General features: G+C 55.8%; 1 protein-coding gene across 1 annotated transcript in view; it reads right to left on the bottom strand.

The window, feature by feature from the left end:
• Positions 1–1,895: 1,895 nt before the first annotated feature.
• Positions 1,896–12,258, bottom strand: part of LOC136572306 (pepsin A-like) — a 68,216-nt gene continuing 57,853 nt past the window's right edge. The window contains exons 8-9 of the mRNA XM_066572779.1: positions 6,769–6,867; positions 1,896–2,123 (exon numbers count right to left, since the gene is read on the bottom strand). Of these exons, the coding sequence (XP_066428876.1) occupies positions 1,986–2,123; positions 6,769–6,867 (237 nt within the window). The 3' untranslated portion in view covers positions 1,896–1,985. The remainder of the gene's footprint in view (positions 2,124–6,768; positions 6,868–12,258) is intronic.

Below are 12,258 nucleotides of genomic sequence, written 5' to 3'. Positions count from 1 at the left end.
ACACGTATACAGGTAACCGCTGTCGAGGCGTAGCCTGGAAGAGGCCTAGCAGTACTTGAGCCGAGGTTCTGTGCATCCCTCAGGTGGGCAGTCTGGTAGAGCCACAGTGACAAGTGCCATCTCTACCCCACCAGCTCCTCAGCGTGGGCCTCGAGTCTCGGTCACCACACTTGTAACAGCGGATTACACAGCCCACTCACTACCGGGCCGGGGGGCCGTTACATTGTAATAGCTGGGACAGCCCCTAAAATGACACAATGAAACCTGAGCTTCTGGTTCCAAACCCGTCACCCCATCGTGTCGCTGCGACAATAATCAGGAAAAGCTCAAGCACCACCAAATGTGTTACCAGTCCTGACTCCAGCCACTCAGTCGGCCATTGACCAACACACCACTGTCCTTGAAAATACATATTGAACCGCCAACCGCCTGCCGCAGCCGTAAACAGTTCACAGTCAAAATCCTCAATTACCGCAATCATCGCTGATCCCCATTGTATGACCCACGAAGGACATCCACACCTGAAAATCCGCCTTGTGCTCTTATCCCAAACGACGGCGATGATGGGCCACTTTTTTACGCGGCGGTCAAAAAACCATCTCCAACAATCCCTTTCTGTGGGCGTCATCCGACACGCCGGAATGAGCTTCCCCAGTAGAGACTGCCGGTCCGCAGCGTAATCTTGTTGGCCCTACCACCTCCTTGCCACAAGGCCTGCAATCCATCCAGCGGCAGCCGACACTCCACCACCTCCGCGGCGATGAGGACGCCCAGAAGGCTTACACAAGTTCAAGGACCTTTGTCTGTTTTGCTCAATTTAGTTTTAATTCTCTCAATAAAAGTTATTTTTTGGGTCGTTTCCTGTGAATTCTTTAGTTCTACCATTATGTAGTTGGAAGGAGGTCAGAAGGCTGCAGCTGGTGAGGGCTGCTATACCCGGTCATGCGTGCGCCCCCCCTCATACATGTGCAGCGGGCGTCCCGCCGAGCAGACATGTGTAAGGAATTACCAGCCTTCATTCTCACAGCCCGGACATATGGATCGCATAATACACGGGACCGCATCCCAATGTGCATGTGAGAACGGCCCAGAGCCCCCTGGATCCGGGCCCGGCCCACCCCGGGGGGCACTCAGCACAAACACCCTGACAGCAGCCAGAGAGAAGGGTGGGAGACTCCAAGGAGGGGAACAGATGCAGGGAGGGGAGCAGAAACATCTGGGATCGCTCAGGCGCTCACGGGGTTAACACTGAGGGCAGATAGGAAAGCCAGATACTTGTGGTGTAAGGAAGGCGATAGCCGTGCAAGAAGCGCCGACTGCCAGATCGCACTTTAGTACGTGAATGTGATGCGATTTCATCAGGAAAAATAGAAATGGCGCCTCCTGAGACGCATCGGCGGCGATACGATTGGTAACTCATCGGCAAAATCACTGAGAAATAGAAGCTGCGGCATCGCTGCACGAGAGAAACCGCACAACTGACCCGCTGAGAGCGCCGGCTTCACTTCACGCGGGGTTCGTGCATCTCGGAACGCGCAGAAACCGCTGGATAAACTCACCCGAAGGCGGAAATCACGCCGGGAAGTGTCATCCGAGTGCAGTGTGGATCGGACTCGCACGTGACATCACACGAACATTTTGTATCTCGCAGCGACGCTACAAGAGAGCGGCAGCCATAATGCGCGGCGTCTCGCACATGACGGGCTGTCTGGACGCTGTTTGGGGCAAGGTCCACCTGAGATCCTCGGGCACGACTCACAATCACCGCGCACATCCGGCCTTCAGCTTCACCCGTCGCCATTACTGCTCTTCTAACCTCAGCACCCAGCTCTGCAGAGTCAGGACTGTTTGCGCCAATGTACGACCGACCGCCACACAGTAACAGAAGACGCATGGACTAGCTACGTAAGGTTTATTGCAGAATCTCCACATACAGCCTGCGGTTCGGACGCCATCTTGGTCGATAATACATGCAGGTATACAACTCAGGACTTCGCAGCTGAGGCGAATCCGATTCTGTTATGACTGCGGTCAAACGCCACAAAATACTCCCGGATGAAGATGTCGCCAAGAATCCAGGGGCCGGCGGTGGTCTGGAAGCCGCTGGTGCAGGAGCCGGAGAACTGGAAGATAAGGGGGGAAACCATAAATATACGTGATGAGACCGGACGCTTGTGACATAGACCTCCAGAACACGGGACCGGCGGGGGTCACACGCAACACGCAGGGAGGTTCACAAGGGGAAGCAGAACATATGACCACGAGGGCGATATCCATCTGAGAAGCCAATATCACACTTGTGAACGCATCGCATGGCTGCACACATGATTGTCGGGGCGTGAAAAACCTGCGCAAATCACATCCGCAGGAAAATCATATCTACGTTCAAGGAACCAATGATTCTTAAACACAAGCACCAAAAATAGGTCAGGCGGCAACCCTTCCATCGCTGGGAGAAAAGCATCACCAATGAAAATGTTATTATCTGTTCAGTCATTCGCGAGCCTACACGTGACCCTACACGTGACCCTACACGTGACCCTACACGTGACCCTACACGTGACCCTACAGGCGACCCTACAGGCGACCTCCTCCATGTTTTCAATTTTTCTTCTTTCAGTTGTGTGATCTCCATGCCAGTATCAGCTCTGACAGTATCAGTCATTGTGTCATTTGGCAACGGATCTTCTTCTGCCGCTGATCTGTCCAAGCTTTACATAGCCAAAATACATGAGCCTGAGCCCAGTCATCTTATCCTCCGTGAGCCTGAGCCCATTCATCTTATCCTCCGTGAGCCTGAGCCCGGTCATCTTATCCTCCGTGAGCCTGAGCCCATTCATCTCAGCCTCCGTGAGCCTGAGCCCAGTCATCTTATCCTCCGTGAGCCTGAGCCCGGTCATCTTATCCTCCGTGAGCCTGAGTCCGGAACCAACCCAGACACAGGAATAAAGACAGAATTAGGAAGGCATAGACAGTACTCAGAACACAGGAAGGAAGACTGACCCTTGGCTGCAGGGGAGATGACAAGTCCCAGCCTATTAAGCAGAACGATCGCCTCGATAAAGGCGGCCCTGCGCTGGAACCTCGGGCCTGCAATCCCTGAAGGGGAGATACACGGAACCAGACAGAACACAGACAGGGAGGGCACACATACAGATGCAGGACAGAGCGGAGACAAACTGACATATACTGAGAGGACAGAACTCAGTAAGCGGGCCGAGCGGGCCGAGCAGACAGAATGACCAGTGAGGCGGCTAGTGCTGAACTAACCATACCAATCCAAAAGCAAACAAGAAGAACATCCCCTCACCGTAAATAGGAGAGCAATGGCTAATAACCCCACAGGTGAACTGAGAGGCAGAGACAGATTAACCCCTACAGTGCTGGACAGAAGCAGAAAGGGAGGGCAGAGACCTTACAAGGGCATACACAACAGCTTTCATCAGCAGCTCCAGTGCCTCAGTCCTCCTTCCATCGGCTTCCCCCACAGTCCCGCTCTCACCTCCATACATGGCTCTGGTGAATACAATGGCTTGCAGTCTCCTGTGTTCAGTTCCTATTTTCCCCCGATATCCCATCCGTCTTGGTCCATTTTCCCCATGATCACTTCCGTATATAGGTTAAACAAGAATGGTGAGAGGATGCAGCCCTGTCGGACGCCTCTGCCGATCCCAAACCAATCTGTGCCCCCATACTGTGTTCACACAGCGGCCTCTTGATTGGTGTAAAGTGATTTTATCAGCTGACTACATGTGTCAATACGCCCGGCTCTTGTAGGGGGCGCCATAGCTTGTTATGGTCGACGCAGTCAAAGGCCTTGATGTAGTCGATGAAGCCCATGTAGATATTCTCTTGGTGTTCTCCAGCTTTTTCCATGGTCCATCGCAGGTCTGCACTATGAGATGGGGGGCCTCCGCTGCCCTTTTGCTCCTGACGCGGGGCGCCCCCACAGTTGGACAATATATTATCAGATTCCTTCTATTAGTGACAGCCTAGGAGCTGTGTGGCCTCACCGCGGATGTTCTGGTCAGCTCTGGGCTCCCATATGAATGGATTAATGGGGAAGGGCCATTTGGGTGATTTAATCATTCATTGGTGATGCAGGTAGCCCCCAGTATATATAAGCTGGCTGCTGTTACCTCACTTAGTTATTTCTATCTGAGACCCCCAGTCTCTTTCCTCTCAGATGGTCATGTGATCTCATTCTGACCGGGGTTATGTGCTCAGATCTACTTGGGTTTGGTGTTTAGTTTCTAGTCAGTTTCATGGCTGTTACATGGATCTACCACAGATACTTCCTAGAGGGGGACACGGACACTCCTGTGACAGTTACTGATGATCACACAGGTGTAATAGAGGAGATCACAGCTCATCCTCCTGCTGTATACTTATGGGCTGTAGCTTATTAAGGTGAATACAGAAGGTAATGATAATCACCCCCCCCCCCCCCCCCCCCCCGCAGCAGGCAGCTAATGCTAGTTCATCATGGGATTGATGTGAAACTGAAAGTACGAAATCTTACCATCAAGATGGTGGCTGATTAGCATCAGACAGGGGGCTGCACTGCAGGCAAGTGACTGGAACACACAGAGAAGACCTCCAGACTGACAGGCAACCAGGTGGGGGGAGGGGCAGGGATGGAAAATGTGTTTTTGCAGCTGTGGCCCTCAAGGGTTTCATCAGATGAAAGTCGGGGTCCCCATTATACTTTTATTTCTTCTTGCATCTCCAATTCCCACCCAACCTTTTCTAGGTGGTCCCGGAGCCGCCATCTTTGCATTCTTCCATCAGTGCGTCTGTATGAGGATCAGTTTGTGCAGGACAAGTTGTATTTTTGAGTGGTGCCATTTTGGATTATAAACCCCACAATAACGCTACTCTGCGGGTCGTCGGACGTCGGCAATACCCAATATAGTGAACCAAGCACTACGGGGGAGGGGCGGAGGTATTCAGCCACTTAGAACAGTTTCCTGGCAGAAGAAGTCACACAATTTGGCCTCTTTGTGTAAAAGTTTGTGGCACAGTTTTGTAAAACTCAACAAAAAGGGGTGCGGGCGTCCGTGTGGTGAAGAATAACGACGATGTATGCCAGGAGCTGACAGCGGGTAGATGTAAGTGACGGCCAGAGACGCGGGCTGTGACCCAGCAACTGCTTCTAATAGGGGTACTAAGATGGCGGACCCAACCATCAGTATCCGGTGATCAGCTCATCGCTTCAGCCTTCTGCCTCTTTACACCACTCGGGTATCATGGGCAGCATTAACAGTGGCATCTAAGGGGTTACACGGCCGGGAGTAATTGTCACAATCTGACATAGGGCTGGAGTCACTTTGGTGTAACCACCGCTGGCTGGGAACGAGGTCAAGGAGGCAGCCGGGGCCCGGCACACAGGATGGCGCTGCCGCACAGCAGTAACATAGAGGAATAGCCGGGGCCCAGTACACGGGATGGCGCTGCCGCACAGCAGTAACATAGAGGAATAGCCGGGGCCCGGCACACGGGATGGCGCTGCCGCACAGCAGTAACATAGAGGAATAGCCGGGGCCCGGCACACGGGATGGCGCTGCCGCACAGCAGTAACATAGAGGAATAGCCGGGGCCCGGTACACGGGATGGCGCTGCCGCACCGCAGTAACATAGAGGAATAGCCGGGGCCCGGCACACGGGATGGCGCTGCCGCACAGCAGTAACATAGAGGAATAGCCGGGGCCCGGCACACGGGATGGCGCTGCCGCACAGCAGTAACATAGAGGAATAGCCGGGGCCCGGCACACGGGATGGCGCTGCCGCACAGCAGTAACATAGAGGAATAGCCGGGGCCCGGTACACGGGATGGCGCTGCCGCACCGCAGTAACATAGAGGAATAGCCGGGGCCCGGCACACGGGATGGCGCTGCCGCACAGCAGTAACATAGAGGAATAGCCGGGGCCCGGTACACGGGATGGCGCTGCCGCACCGCAGTAACATAGAGGAATAGCCGGGGCCCGGCACACGGGATGGCGCTGCCGCACAGCAGTAACAAAGAGGAATAGCCGGGGCCCGGTACACGGGATGGCGCTGCCGCACAGCAGTAACATAGAGGAATAGCCGGGGGCCCGGTACACGGGATGGACGATCTCTCGTAGAGGAGCAGGTACGCGGGAGCATGACTTCAGTAGAGGCACAGGGCACAATAAACAGGCAAGAATGGAGGGGCAGGTTTATATAGGAGACTAATAGGAACAAGACACAGACAGGGAAATACAGAGCCAAGACAAGGAACAGGAGGCGGCAGGGGAGCGGGCCGGCAGGGGAGCGGGCCGGCAGGGGAGCGGGCCGGCAGGGGAGCGGGCCGGCAGGGGAGCGGGCCGGCAGGGGAGCGGGCCGGCAGGCTGAGCAGCTCAATAGGTTGGGCAACAGCTGGGAGTACAGGAGGTCGTGGGTTCAAATCCGGACAGCAATCTCTGGTGACACATGCGATGTTAATCAGGGTTATCGCTCATCTGCCTTCTGAAGGGGCTTATTAGTGACCCCCGATAGCCATGTGTATATATATATCTTCTAGTTGGGATAGTCGGTGTAGCAGGCGGGCAAACACAAGTGCAGCCACGGTGATAAATCTGGTGCCTCTCGGCCCGTGTATTAGGGAGGGTCAGGAAAGCGGCACCTTGAGGCTGTCAGCGACGTCTTCTGCAGCAATCTGGAGTCTTTAAAGAAACCTTCAGAAACGTCTTTTACGGCAGAGACCAGTTTTTACCTCCACCCAACCCCATCGCTGAGCGACCTACCTGGCTGATGTAAGCCGCTGCCGGCACCGGGTACTGCGCCCCACCGATAGTTATGGTCAGGTCCGGCAGGGAGCCGATGTCGCTGCAGGTCACGTGGTACTAGAACACAGAAGACAGGGGTATTGGTGGGCAGCTGGGGTATGGGGGGGGCCTCATACTACTACATTGTAGCCGGCAGCTGCAGGGTTAATAATGGAGGCTGCTCTGTCAGACGTGGACTGATGCCACGTATATGCTGCATCTCATGGACATACAAATCGTGGGGCTCTACGGCAAAACTTAGACTTGGCCCCCCATTAAAATATATATTTAGAGGCGGGCGGGATTAGATGCAGCGAGCGGCCGCTGCAGTCAGCGGGTGCACAGGCGCCTGCTTCCCCTCCGTCCTGCGGTCAGTGGGTGCACAAGCGCCTCCTTCCCCTCCGTTCTGCAGTCAGCGGGTGCACAGGCGCCTCCTTCCCCTCCGTCCTGCAGTCAGCGGGTGCACAGGCGCCTCCTTCCCCTCCGTCCTGCTGTCAGGAGGTGCACAGGCGCCTCCCTCCCCTCCATCCTGCTGTCAGCGGGTGCACAGGCGCCTCCTTCCCCTCCGTCCTGCTGTCAGAGGGTGCACAGGCGCCTCCTTCTCTGTCCTGCTATCAGGGGGTGCACAGGCGCCTGCTTCCCCTCCGTCCTGCGGTCAGTGGGTGCACAAGCGCCTCCTTCCCCTCCGTTCTGCAGTCAGCGGGTGCACAGGCGCCTCCTTCCCCTCCGTCCTGCAGTCAGCGGGTGCACAGGCGCCTCCTTCCCCTCCGTCCTGCTGTCAGGAGGTGCACAGGCGCCTCCCTCCCCTCCATCCTGCTGTCAGCGGGTGCACAGGCGCCTCCTTCCCCTCCGTCCTGCTGTCAGAGGGTGCACAGGCGCCTCCTTCTCTGTCCTGCTATCAGGGGGTGCACAGGCGCCTCCTTCCCCTCCGTCCTGCTGTCAGCGGGTGCACAGGCGCCTCCTTCTCTGTCCTGCTGTCAGCAGGTGCAGAGGCGCCCCCTTTCCCTTGCTGCACATCCTGGCACTGCCCTTCACTATCCTTCCACCTTCCTCTACTGCACATACTGGCACTACCCTCCGCTGTCCCCCCATCCTACTCTGCTGCACATCCTGGCACTGCCCTTCACTATCCCTCCACCCTCCTTTACTGCACATCCTGGCACTGCCCTCCGCTGTCCCCGCCAACCTCCTCTGCTGCATATCCTGGCACTGCCCTTCAATGTCTCTGCCAACCTCCTCTGCTTCACATCCTGGCACTGCCCTTTACTATCCCTCCAACGTCCTCTACTACACATCCTGGCATTGCCCTTCAATGTCCCTGCCAACCTCCTCTGCAGCACATTCTGGCACTGCCCTACGCTGTCCCCACCAACCTCCTCTGCTGCACATCCTGGCACTGCCCTTCAATGTCTCTGCCAGCCTCCTCTGCTGCACATCCTAGCACTACCCTCCGCTGTCCCTGCCAACCTCCTCTGCTGCAGATCCTGGCACTGCCCTCCGCTTTCCCTGCCAACCTCCTCTGCTGCACTGCCCTCCACTGTCCCTGCCAACTTCCTATCCTGCACATCCTGGCACTGCCCTTCGTTGTTCCCCCATCCTCCTCTGCTGCACATCCTGGCACTGCCCTCTACTATACCTACATCCTCCTCTGCTGCACATCCTGGCACTGCCCTCTGCTGTCCCTGCCAACCTCCTCTACTGCACATCCTGGCACTGCCCTCCGCTGTCCCTGCCCACCTCCTCCACTGCACATCCTGGCACTGCCCTCCGCTGTCCCAGCCAACCTCCTCTGCTGCACACCCTGGCACTGCCCTCCACTGTCCCTGCCAACCTCCTCTACTGAACATCCTGGCACTGCCCTCCGTTGTCCCCCCAACCTCCTCTGCTGCACACCCTGGCACTGCCCTCTGCTGTCCTTGCCCACCTCCTTCACTGCACATCCTGGCACTGCCCTCCGCTGTCCCTGCCAACCTCCACCGCTGCACATCCTGGCACTGCCCTCCGTTGTCCCCCCAAGCTCCTCTGCTGCACATCCTGGCATTGCCCTCCGTTGTCTCCCCAACCTCCTCTGCTGCACATCCTGGCACTGCCCTCCGCTGTCCCAGCCAACCTCCTCTGCTGCACATCCTGGCACTGCCCTCTGCTGTCCCTGCCAACCTCCTCTACTGCACATCCTGGCACTGCCCTCCGTTGTCGCCCCCAACCTCCTCCACTGCACATCCTGGCACTGCCCTACACTGTCCCAGCCAACCTCCTCTGCTGCACATCCTGGCACTGCCCTCTGCTGTCCCTGCCCACCTCCTCCACTACACATCCTGGCACTGCCCTCTGTTGTCCTCCGAAGCTCCTCTGCTGCATATCCTGGCACTGCCCCCCGTTGTCCCCCCAACCTCCTCTGCTGCACATCCTGGCACTGCCCTCTGCTGTCCCAGCCAACCTCCTCTACTGCACATCCTGGCACTGCCCTCCGCTGTCCCAGCCAACCTCCTCTGCTGCACATCCTGGCACTGCCCTCTGCTGTTCCTGCCAACCTCCTCTACTGCACATCCTGGCACTGCCCTCTGTTGTTCCCCCAACCTCCTCTGCTGCACATCCTGGCACTGCCCTCTGCTGTCCTTGCCCACCTCCTTCACTGCACATCCTGGCACTGCCCTCCGCTGTCCCCCCAACCTCCTCTACTGCACATCCTGGCACTGCCCTCCGCTGTCCCAGCCAACCTCCTCTACTGCACATCCTGGCACTGCCCTCCGCTGTCCCCCCAACCTCCTCTACTGCACATCCTGGCACTGCCCTCCGCTGTCCCAGCCAACCTCCTCTACTGCACATCCTGGCACTGCCCTCCGCTGTCCCCCCAACCTCCTCTACTGCACATCCTGGCACTGCCCTCTGCTGTCTACAATGGTCATATGAAAAAAAGGTTTGTTCTGTGCCGCCAGTAGAGCGAAGTGTGATTGTTCTCAGTGTGATAACCCAGAGCTTGTGCTGGCTACAAACATCCATGATGTCACCGCGGCTCACAGCCAGACAAGATGAGCAGAGAGTAAATACTTAATCCGTCCACTGGGAAGGAATGTGTCTTATGGTCTCTACATTAGTGTTAGGGGGTCACAGGCCGGTGTGTCATCTCTCCTTCAGACCTGCACATAAGGAAAATGAAACAATCCCTCTGCAGCGCCACCTGTTGGATGGCAGCATTCCTGCAAGTCAATGTATGGCTTTTTACAAAGTCTTTAAAGCAATTATTGAAACGATAGGGTAGAAGGAAATAAGCCCTGGTGCTCCAGTAGTTTGGTATGTAGAGAGAACAGAAAGGAACTTACTTCGTAGGGGTGTCAGTGTTATTGGCACCCCTAAAATCCTGGTTGGCATGTAGTAATACAGATAGGTTCGAATTGGTAGGATTCCAAGATGGCAATTTCAATAAAACTTTCTGTTCTCTCTACATACCAAACTACTGGAGCACCAGGGCTTTTTTCCTTGTACCCTATCGTTTCCTGCCTTCTCTGGTATCTTTTACCTAGAGCCGCCCTGTGACGCTCTCCCTTCCTGGGATGTCCTCCAGACCAGTAATTTGGACCAACATATGATATTATCTGCTATCCAGGATCATTAGACGAACCGAGACCTTCTTTGCAGGTTCCGGTTACGTCTGGGGTGAGTCCTATCCTATTTCTTTTCCAGTACTCCTTTGTTTTAATGTCTCTCTCTCCACCCCACATTGGAGCGCCACTAATCTCACACCCATTAAAGCAATTATTGGCAATGGCACCCCTTCTGGGTGCTCTCTTGGGGAGAGACAATGCCATCCCCTGACCCACTCACCCCCTAGGTATCTCCTGGGTGCTTTCCTTAAGGACCTGCCCCAGCAAACCATTAGCCTACTGGCACTACATTGATGACATCATAATCAATACAATACAGACATACCTACCAAAAACCAGCTGATTGGCCCAAAAACCTTACATGGGACAGTTCCCATCCTAAGCACATCAAGAAGTCCATCATCTACAGCCAGGCCATTAGATACAACCGGATCTGCTCCAACCCAACAGACAGAGAGGAACATCTATACCATCTTAACAGGACATTTATAAATCAAGGCGACCATCCCACCTCAACTGATGACCAAATCACCAGAACCACCAGGATACCCAGAAATCACCAGAGCCACCAGGACACTCAGGAATCACCAGAGCTACCAGGAAACCCAGGAATCACCAGAGCCACCCGTAGACCCAGGAATCACCAGAGCCACCCGTAGACCCAGGAATCACCAGAGCCACCCGGATACCCAGGAATCACCAGAATATCCAGAAATGATCAGAGCCACCAGGATACCCAGGATTTACCAGAGCTACCACGATATCCAGAAATCACCAGAGCCACCAGGAGACCCAGGAATCACCAGAGCCACCAGAATACCCAGAAATCACCAGAGCCACCAGGAGACCCAGGACTCACCAGAGCCACCAGGAGACCCAGGACTCACCAGAGCCACCAGGAGACCCAGGACTCACCAGAGCCACCAGGAGACCCAGGACTCACCAGAGCCACCAGGAGACCCAGGACTCACCAGAGCCACCAGGAGATCCAGGACTCACCAGAGCCACCAGGAGATCCAGGACTCACCAGAGCCACCAGGAGACCCAGGATTTACCAGAGCCACTAGGAGACCCAGACATCACCAGAATCACCAGGAGACCTAGGATTTACCAGAGCCACCAGGAGACCTAGGATTTACCAGAGCCACCAGGAGACCCAGGAATGACCAGAATCGCCAGGAGACCCAGGAATCACCAGAACCACCAGGAGACCCAAGAATCACCAGAGCCACCAGGATACCCAGGAATCACCAAAGCCACCAGAAGACCCAGAAATCACCAGGATACACAGGAATCACCAGAGCCACCAGGAGACCCAGGAATCACCAGAACCACCAGGAGACCAAAGAATCACCAGAGCCACCAGGATACCCAGAAATCACCAGAGCCACCAGGCGACCCAGGACTCACCTGAGCCACCAGGAGACTCAGGACTCAAGAGAGCCACCAGGAGACCCAGGATTCACCAGAGCCACCAGGAGACCCAGGACTCACCAGAGCCACTAGGAGAACCAGACATCACCAGAGTCACCAGGAGACCTAGGATTTACCAAAGCCACCAGGAGACCCAGGAATCACCAGAACCACCAGGAGACCCAAGAATCACCAGAGCCACCAGGATACCCAGGAATCACCAAAGCCACCAGAAGACCCAGAAATCACCAGGATACACAGGAATCACCAGTGCCACCAGGAGACCCAGGAATCACCAGAACCACCAGGAGACCAAAGAATCACCAGAGCCACCAGGATACCCAGAAATCACCAGAGCCACCAGGCGACCCAGGACTCACCAGAGCCACCAGGAGACTCAGGACTCACCAGAGCCACCAGGAGACTCAGGACTCACCAGAGCCACCAGGAGACC

The sequence above is a fragment of the Eleutherodactylus coqui genome, chromosome 7 (assembly GCF_035609145.1).
Source record: "Eleutherodactylus coqui strain aEleCoq1 chromosome 7, aEleCoq1.hap1, whole genome shotgun sequence".
Lineage (NCBI taxonomy): Eukaryota > Metazoa > Chordata > Amphibia > Anura > Eleutherodactylidae > Eleutherodactylus > Eleutherodactylus coqui.
Note: the sequence above shows the minus strand (reverse complement) of the source record. Positions and strands in the feature narration are given on the sequence as shown.